The following is a 9,990-nucleotide window of genomic DNA, read 5'->3' as shown; positions in this document are numbered from 1 at the left end:
GTGACTTGCCCAAGGTCACACAGCAGACAAGGGGCAGAGCCTGGATTAGAATCCAGGCCCTCCTGACTCTCAGGCCCATGCTATTTCCACTAGGCCACGTTGCTTCTACTGCACCAGCCTCCTTGCTGACCTCCCTTCCTCCAGCCTCCCCTCTCTCCAGTCCCTGCTTCACTCGGCTGCCCGGATCACTATTCTAAAACATTGTTCTGTGTGCATCTCCCCACTCCTCAAAAACCTCTGGTGGCTGTCCATCCATCTTCGCATCAAACAGAAACTCCTCCTCGTCGGCTTTATAGAACTCATTCAGCTCTCTCCCACCTCTCTATCCTTGCTTCTCCCACTACAACCCAGTTTGCATGCTTCGCTCTTTTAACACCGACCTACTCACTGTGCTTCATTCTCATCCCTCTTGCTGTAGACCCATTACTCAAGCCCTCCTTCTTGCCTGGAACTCCCTCCCCCTTCGTATCCGACAGACCACCACTCTCCCCATCTTCAAAGTCCTACTAAAATCACGTCTCCTCCAAAAAGTCTTCCCTGACTAACCTCTCATCGCCCCACCCTATTCTCCCTCCCTTCTGCATCACCTATGTACTTGGGTCTGTACCCCCTAAACCCTTTGATACTCATCCCCACCCCTGCAGCACTTATGTACATATACTTAAACTCTGCTATTTCCCCTATCCGTAACTTATTTATATGTCTGTGTCCCCATCTAGGCTGTAAGTGGGCAGGGATTGGATTAATTTAGTCTATCGTATTGTCCTCTCCCAAGCACTTACTATAGTGTTCTGCACACAGTAAGCACTCAGTATATACCGTTGATTAATTGATTGAGTCCAGCTCAGACAGCACTAAGAGTGGGAAAAATGACTTTGGCACAGCTGGAAACTGGGATGGGGGGGACACCAGTCTGCCATTACTCCTCATAGAACCAGAGCTGTCAGGGCTAGCATGACCTGAGAAGACCCAACCTAAAAGTCCAGTTCCCAAATGAGGAGAACTGGCCAGTGACCGCAGAGAATCCGCCTCCAGAAGAAGTGACCCCAAAACTGTTTTCTGTCTGTCCCTAGTTCTCCGGGAAGACTCAGGGAAAGAAAGAAATGAAAGAGGGGGGCTTTTAGTCCCATGTTCACCCCTCAGCATTTACTCCTGACTTCAAAAAGTCTACTGCTCTTTTCATCTGTCCCAACAGGAAACAGGCAGGGCCAGAGAGGAATCATTGGGGGCCGGGGGTTGGGGGAGCTTGTTCCTGGCACATCCTGCAGTGACAGGAGCCCCCCGTCTGGAAGCCATAATAGAGCCCGGCTTTCCTGAGGGACTGCAGCTACTGCAGAGTGTGTGTGTGTGTGTGTGTGTGTGTGTGTGTGTGTGTGTGTGTGTGTGTGTGTGTGTGTGTGTGTGTGTGTGTGTGTGGTTGGCGGTAGCGGGGTGGGGGGGGGGAGCGTGTCTGGTTTTAAGCTTCTGGGTGACTATATTTCTGTGGCCACCTCTCTCTGTCTTAGGACCTCTGTGTATCTCTGTCAGTAATCCCCAGCACAGCACTTATACACTTACTTATACCTATCCTGAACTCTTTCGCATATTTGCTATTCAACTGTACGTTCAATCACTTCCTTTCATGACTCTATTTGTAAATATTTTTATGTCTGTCTCTCCCATTAGTGGGTAAGCTCCTCGTGGACAGGGAATGTGCACCTTGTTTTGTAGTTCCCAAGTGCCTAGTACAGTGCATTGCTCCATGAATCCAGTGCTAAGATCAGTGCTTTGCACATAGTAAGTGCTTAACAAATGCCATCATTATTATTATTACTATTACCATCAGTTTTCTTGTGGTATCTAAGTCTCTATCTCAATGACTGCCTCTGAGTCTTGGGGTGTCTGCATCTCTAGTTCTGTATCTCTGATTGTCCCTGAGTCTTTCTTTGTGTTTTTCTGTTTCTGTGTGTCTCTCTGCCTATTTCTGATCCTCTGGATCTGTTTCTCTCCCTTGCTTTCTGGGTCTCTAGGTCTTTGGGTCTCTGCCTCTGTTTCTGCGTCTATCATTGTCTCTGTATTGTTGTATCTCTGCCTGTCGCTGGCTCTGTTATGGCTGTTTCTTTTATCTCCCTCTAGACTGTAAGCCCCTTGCAGGCAGGGAATGTGTCTACCAACTCTGTTATACTGTACTTTCCCAAGCACTTAGGTCAGTGCTCTACAGTAAGCGCTCAATAAATACCACTGATTGATGAATGAACTCACTCTATATCACTGTGTTTGTTTCTGCGTCTCGCTCTATATATCCATGCCTGTATTTGGGTCTATGTGTGGGTCTCTTGACTATCCCCACTCACTCCCTCTGCCCTACCCCCCTCCCTGCCTCACAGCACTTGTGTGTATATAGGTACATATTTATAATTCTATTTATTTTATTAATGATGTGTATATATCTATAATGCTATTTATTTATATTGATGCTATTTATGCCTGTTTACTTGTTTTGATTTCTCTCTCGCCCCTTCTAGACTGTGAGCCCGTTGTGGGCAGGGATTGTCTCTGTTGCTGAATTGTACTTTTCAAGCGCTTAGTACAGTGCTGTGCACACAGTAAGCACTCAATAAATACAACTGAATGAATGAATATCTCTAATTCTCTAGCTCTGTGGCTTTGATTCTGTGTAGCTCTGTATTTCCATGGCTGTCTCTGCATCTTTGTTATGACTTTTTTTGTCATGGTGTATCTCTGTCCCTAGATCTCTGTCTCTAATTCTATGTCTCTGGAGCTACATATCTGTGTGTGTCTCTATAGCTCTGTATATGTCTGGGTCTACATAGGTTTCTGTCTCACCTCCTCTCTGTCTCACTTTGGGTCTCTCTGGGTCTGGATCTATGTCTCTGTATGATTTTGACACTGAGGGCTAGAGGCTGGTTTGGGGGGCTTGAAAACGGCGATTAATGAATTAATTCATTCTGATATTTGTTAAGCACTTACTATGTGCCAGGCACTGTACTAAGTGCTGGGGTGGATACAAGCAAATTGGGTTGGACACAGTCCCTGTCCCTTGTGGGGCTCACAGTTTCAATCCCCATTTTACAGATGAGGTCACTGAGGCACAGAAAAGTTAAGTCACTTGCCCAAGGTCACACAGCAGACAAGTGGTGGAGTCAGAATTAGAACCCATGACCTTCTGATTCCCAGGACCGGGATCTATCCACTACACCATGCTGGGGCCCCACTCATTACCAGAACTCCTACCCCAAGGAAGTGAGGCTGATGAGGGAGTGGGGAGGGGACCTCTGTTCCGGGTCAACTTTCCCCCTACCCTTCCCTGAGCCCCCATCTCATTGGAAATCAGGTGATCCAAATCAGACATCAGCTGGGCAAGAGAGCCCCAAGGCAGGGGAGCAAGTCCTCCCAGTCAGCCTGCACTCTCTTTGTCTCTCTAGCTCTGCCTCACTGACTCTCTCTCTATTTCTAGATCATTTCTAGATCATTTCTAGATCCATCTCCTCCATCTCTCTCTCTCTGTTTCAGTCTTGGTACCTCACTGTATCTCAGTAACTCTGTCTCTGGGCCTGTCTCTATCTCCCACCAAAGTTAGAGATTTCACCCCTCTCAATCCCCCCCCTCCCACACCCAGGCCCTTGAAAACCTGTTCCTATGCCAATACCCCTCAGCAGCTGCTGCAGTCCAAGACCCATGTCTTTTGTTTCCACATCACATGTTCGATCTTCTTCCTACCCCTTCCCTGGCCCACCTTCCTCTTCCTCTGTTCCCCCACCTCTGGCTTAAAGAATCATTCTCTGACCCTGCCTCTCCTGCCTCCAAAGAATCCCAGGCCCATATTCCCCCCTGCTGGAATGCGCTCTCCACTCCTCCTCCCCAGCCACGCCTTTCTGCCCGTCGACTCCTTCAAAGTTCTCAAAGCCCACCTCAGATTCTTCCCTACCCAACTTCCACTAGGAGACAGTTAGGTCTCACCGGGGATTAGCCTAGTAGGTTAGCTGAGGCAAAGGCATGGTCATGCTGGACAGCCTGGCAGGGGGGAGTGAGAGGAAATGGGGTGGGGAGGTGTAGGGGGGTAGGAGGTCATAAAGTCACACACCCCCACCTTTCACAAACTCACCATGCTGAGTTAGTCTCAGTGGCCCCTTCTTAACCAGGCCCAATCTGCTCCCTCCTTACCCGGGCTGGAGGTGACCAGCAATGGCCCGTGCAGAACCCCGGATTGCCGACATCCGGACGGGATCATTTCTGGAGGACGTTGACAGTGAGTGAAAACAGCAGATGGAGTGAAAAGCACGGACGGGTGTTCCCCTTTTACCTCCCTCTCCTCCCCCTGCTACCTCGACACCACGGGCCTTCCCTCGCTCCACTGAACCTCCATCCGTCCGTCTGTCCATTCGTTGTAGAAGCCCGAGTCCTCCCGGGGCGGAGCTACAGATGGCGGCCGGAACGAGCCAGTGACCAGAAGAGGAAGAGGCTGGGCAGGGCGGAGACCTGACCCAACACTTAGCTTGGTGCCCCAGTCCCGAGTCCTCCCCAGCCTCCCCCCACCATTACCCTCATTAAAATATAAAATAAACCTTTCCCTCCTCCTGTGGAAATCTCGGGCCCTCGGAAATGCCATCTTAGGCCGAATTAATTAACAGCGGATTGTTTCTTCCCTGCTAATTAGGCTGAAATATGCATTAGGCGCTGGAGATGAGCACGGGCCACACACACGCCTGCCATCGGGCCAGAATGCTTAAAGAGGGAGCCTCCCCCAGGAGGACGTGCCAGCCCCTCCACGCCAACTCCCTGCTCCATACATGACCCTATGGGGGAAGGGGCGAACAGGGTGGCCTAGTGGCAAGAATACAGGTCTGGGAGTCAGAGAACCTGGGTTCTAATCCTGGCTCTGCCACTTGTCTGCTGGGTGACCTTGGGCAAGTCATTCTCAGTGGCTCAGTTTCCTCATCAGTAAAATGGGGATCAAATACCTGTTCTGCCTCCATGTGGGACAGAGCTGTGTCCAACCTGATAATCTTGTATCTACCCATTCTTGGAATAAAATAAAAACAAATAGTACCATTGCTATTATTATTATGGGGTGCAAATATCTGGTTTCATCTTGGCCCTTCCCCATCCACTTCCTCCTCCGGAGAGATCTTGGAGACCGTGGATCTCTTGGCTGGCTTATCGACTCCTTATCCAACTCCTTCCCGACCCCCTTTTCCCCCATCTTTCAGCTTGTTGGCATCTCTGCCTCTGGGAATGGTGAGAAAGAGCAAAAGGAAGAAGATAGGGAGAAGAGGGAAAACATCCAGAAAAGATCACCAATGATCTCAAAGGTCACCAATTACCTCCTTCTTGCCAAACCCAATGGCCTCTATTCCATCATCACATTTATAGAGTGCTTACCGTGTGCAGAGCACTGTACTAAGCACTAAGCACTTGGGAGAGTACAAGTGCTTAGTACAGTGCTCTGCACACAGTAAGAGCTCAATAAATGTGATTGATTGATTGGAAGAATACAACAATACAGCGGAGTTGGTAAACATGTTTTCTGCCCACAATGAGCTTACAGTCTGAAGGGATTGCTTTTGATTTAAAAAGTGGGAAAGAGAAGAAAATTCAGCCTGAACATAAGGATTCTCTCATCCCAGTCAGCCTACAGAACTGGAGTGACACATGTATCTTTGTCTGAATTTGGTGCATAAAAGCCTCCATCTTAATCATCCTCGACCTCTCAGCTGCCTTCGACACTGTGGACCACCCCCTTCTCCTGGAAACATTATCCAACCTTGGCTTCGCTGATGCTGTCCTCTCCTGCTTCTCTTCCTATCCCTCTAGCTGTTCACACTCAGTCTCTTTCACAGGTTCCTCCTCTGCCTTCCACCCGCTAGCTGTGGGGGTCTCTTAAGGCTAAGTTCTGGGTCTCCTTGTATTCTCCATCTACATCCACTCCCTTGGAGAACTCATTCACCCCCTCAGCTTCAGCTATTATCTCTATGCGACTGATTCCCAACTCTACCTCTCCAGCCTTGACCTCATTCCTTCTCTGCAGTCTCATATTTCCTCCTGCCTTCGGGACCTCTCTCCTCGGATGTCCCACTGACACCTCAAACTTAACATGTCCAAAACAGAGTTCCTTATCTTTCCATTCAAACCTTGTCCTCCCCGTGACTTTTCAATCATTGTAGACAACACCACCATCCTCCCTGTCGCACAAGCTTGTAACCATGGCATTATCTTTGACTCGTCTCATGCATTCAACCCACATATTCAATCTGTCAACAAATCCTATTGATTCAGCCTTCACAAATTCACTAAAATCCACCCTTTTCTCACCATCCAAACAGCCACCATGTAAATCCAAGCACTTATCCTATCTCTCCTTGATTACTGCATCAGCCTCCTTGTTGATCTCCCTGCCTCCCCTCTCCCCTCTCCAGTCAATACGTCATTCTGCTGCCCAGATCATTTTTCTACAGAAACGTTCAGTCCATGTCTCCCCACTCCTCAAGAACCTCCGGTGGTTGCCCATCTACCTCTGCATCAAACAGAAACTCCGTACCATCGGCTTTAAAGCACTCAATCACCTTGCCCCTTCCTATCTTACCTAGCTGATCTCCTACCCAGCACCCTCACTTTACTCTCCTAACATCAACCTACTCACTGTATCTCAATCTCGTCTATCTCGGTGCTGACCCCTCACCCACGTCCTACCTCTGGCTTGGAACTCCCTCCCACTTCACATCTGAGAGACCATCACCCTCCACTCCTCCAAAACCCTCCTAGAAAACACATCTCCTCTAAGAGGCCTTCCCCGGTTAAGCCCTTATTTCCTCTTCTCCCTCTCCCTTGCACTTGTATTGTTTTATTCACCGCACTCTCAGCCCCGAAGCACTTACGTCTGCCTCCCCCAGGGAGGAAAATAAAGAGAATAAATTAGAAGCTCCTGGTGGGCAGGTAGTAACTCTGTCGTATTGTACTCATCCAAGCACTTAGTACAGTGCTCTGCACACAGTAAATGCTCAATAAATATGATTGATTGATTAACTGAAAAGATTGGGTGAGGAAGCAAGGTGGACGGAACTAATAGTTCAAATGGGCAAGTTCGATTATCTGTTGATTTCATTTACCCATGCATCCCGGCAGCCTCTTGCCACAGAAAAACAGCAATGACTAAAATGAGAAGCCTTTCTATGTTAACAAGTTGGGCAAAATTTCTAAGAGACTTTGGGAAGTGAATGGCCAATAAAGAACAGAGACTTTGGAAGAACTCAACTCGCAGGAGGTTTATTTTGATTTTATTATAAAAAAATACAGAATTCAAAGTAGATGTGGGGAGCAGGAGCGGGAGGGGAAGGGGGGGCCACAACGTTGAGAATGGGGTGGGAAACCAGGAGCTTGTCTGAGACCAGGTCTGCAGGGCTGGGGTAGGGGAGGTCAGGGGGACCTTGGGTCAGATCCAGAGGAACCCCCACCCCACAATTCCCTAGCCAGTGGGGTTTCCTGGAGGCCCCTGTCCACAATATATAGATATATATATATATAATATATTTATAAAACACCGAGTGGCGGGGGACATGGGGCGGAGTATGAAATCTGTATAAATGGGTTTACACCGGTAAAGGTTCTTGGGAGTGGGTTTGGGATCCATGTGTGGGATTTCATCCTGCTTTTTTTTTTTTGTCTGTTTGTTTTTCTTAAGAAATGTTACTTGGGAAGGGGGATGGGGAGACAGGAAATGGAGGGGGGGTGTTCATGGGCCGAGGCCTCAACGGACAAAATGAGTTTATTGCGAATTGTAGCTTCCTAGTCTAGAAAAATGTCCCCATCCCCGCCCGGCACCCGCCCCCTCCCAACCCTACCCAACACACCCCGAAAAAAAAAGGAGGGAAACGAAAGAAATCTCCATCTGGTTCGTTCTCGGCAAATAACATTAAAAAGAAATCGCAGCCAAGAGCTGCTGGTTTTATGTACAGGGGAATGGGGGGGGGGGGGGGGTTGTGTGTGTGTGTGTGTGCACCTTCCAGCCCCACCCTGGACCAGGCAGAATGTTTACAAATTGGGGGGACTAGGAGAAAGGGGGAGCTGAAGAGGCGAGGCAACGGGAAAACTGCAGAAAGGCAGGGGGCTAGACTTGATGACCCCTGGAGGAGCCTTCCTCCCTGCTCAAGGCAGCTCCCCTCCCTCCTGCCCCCTCCCCCACCCCACCGCCCCTGACTCTCTGCCTCATTGGTCATCCCTGGGGGGGTGGGGGGGAGGCGCCTGAGTCCAAAAATGAGGGGTTCACCAGAGGCAGCTGGCCCTCTTGGCCTGACCCTGGGGGCCCCAGGCCCCTTAGAAATAGATATTAATAAGGAAACACACATGCTCCCCCACTGCTCCTCGCTGCGTTAGACCCCAGATCTCTTGAGACAGTGAGCTCTGCTCCATCTGGACCACCACCACCCCACCCCCCCAAGGAGATGAAGTCGGGGTGCGGAAGTGGCGGGGAGAATCATGGAACTGAGGAAGAAGGCAGACAGCCAGGGGAAGTGGGGCAGGGACTTGGGTGGGACAGAAAGTTGAAGGGGCAGGGAACTGGGGATGAGGGAAGACGGGGAAGAGAATTGGGGAAGTGAAGCAAAGAGGGACAAGGAGTTGTTGGGGAGGGAGCTGGGTGGGACAGAGAGCTGTGGGGGGGGGGCAAAGACTTGAGGGGGGCAAGAAGCTGAGGGGGGGATCCAGGGAGCTGTTGAGTTTCCCTCTCACCCCAAAATCAGTTCGTGGGGGAGGAAAATAAAGAGAATAAATTAGAAGCTGAGAAGACACATTGAACAAACCACCGACGGTGACATTTCCTTCTCCCTTCACAGCCCCCCAACCCCGATCCCGCCCCCACTGCCCAGCCCACGCCTGCCCGCTCCGACCCCACCCCCTTCAACACCCTGCCGTGCACAATCTCCAAAGCTTGAGGGGGTTGCCCCCAGCCGAAGAGACAGGGCCTCGAGCAGGGAGAGGGTCCGAGGCTCCGTCCAGCGGGGCAGCCGGTCCAGGGCACAGGGTCTGGAGGAAACCCAAGATCCGTTGTGTGTGTGTCCCCACCCCCTCGCCCACCGAATTTGTCCCCTTCTTCAGGAGACTCCATGTCTGCTCCCTGCTGGGGGGACATGGGGGGTGGGGGAGGGTGTCTCCTGGGATCACCGTGTCCTCTGTCCATCCCAAGCAGAAAGAGAAGTCAGGGATGCAGAAGGGAAAGTCAGGGGTGGCGGATGGTCCGTCCATCCCTGGCCACGAGGACGGGCGTCCAGGAGGGCCACCGGCACCCGGTTCCTCCGAGCACCCCGGAGCCGCTGGCAGAGACGCGGTCGTGGGCCAGATGGATCACGGGGCTGAGCCGGGGAGGCTTAGGGTCAGACGCTGGAGAGTCTCCCCATATCCTCCCGTGTCCCCCAAGGCCGGCTCCCCCTCGCCCTCCGTGTTCTTGGGATTATTATCACATATGGATCGGCGGGGTTGTTGGGTCCCAGTTGGTCCGGCAATGGCCGGCACCCCTTCGCCCCTACCACCACCCAGGGTCTGGCCATCCATAGCCCTTGGGCCGGGCCGACCCGTCCCCCCCGTGGACCACTAGGAGGTGAACACGGTCCAGACCACGGGCACCACGCTGAGGAAGAGCTGGGACACGGCCGCCTGCCGACTGCATGAGTTGTTGCTGGTGAAGATGGGCTCCGGGGACTCGTAAAGAGAGTCGTCTGGGAAAAGAGAAAGGGATGAGTGTCTGTCCGCCCCGCTGTCTCCCTCTTGCCTCCTCCGCCCCTGACATCTGTTGACAGGGAATGTATCTGTTTATTGTCGTATTGTACTCTCCCAAGCGCCTAGTACAGTGCTCAGCACACAGTAGGCACTCAATAAATATGACAATGAATCATCAATCATCATCAATCGTATTTATTGAGCGCTTACTATGTGCAGAGCACTGTACTAAGCGCTTGGGAAGTACAAATTGGCAACATATAGAGACAGTCCCTACCCAAC

At 51.0% G+C, this 9,990-nt stretch overlaps 1 protein-coding gene across 1 annotated transcript in view; it reads right to left on the bottom strand.

Annotated features, from left to right (window-relative positions):
• Window positions 1–8,877: 8,877 nt before the first annotated feature.
• Window positions 8,878–9,990, bottom strand: part of EFNA2 (ephrin A2) — a 49,310-nt gene continuing 48,197 nt past the window's right edge. Inside the window, exon 4 of the mRNA XM_038740339.1 lies at window positions 8,878–9,707. Within this exon, the coding sequence (XP_038596267.1) occupies window positions 9,583–9,707 (125 nt within the window). The 3' untranslated portion in view covers window positions 8,878–9,582. The remainder of the gene's footprint in view (window positions 9,708–9,990) is intronic.

This window comes from Tachyglossus aculeatus, chromosome X1 (assembly GCF_015852505.1).
Source record: "Tachyglossus aculeatus isolate mTacAcu1 chromosome X1, mTacAcu1.pri, whole genome shotgun sequence".
In the NCBI taxonomy this organism is placed as follows: domain Eukaryota; kingdom Metazoa; phylum Chordata; class Mammalia; order Monotremata; family Tachyglossidae; genus Tachyglossus; species Tachyglossus aculeatus.
The sequence above is the reverse complement of the archived record's forward strand: the minus strand, read 5'-3'. Positions and strand labels throughout refer to the sequence as shown.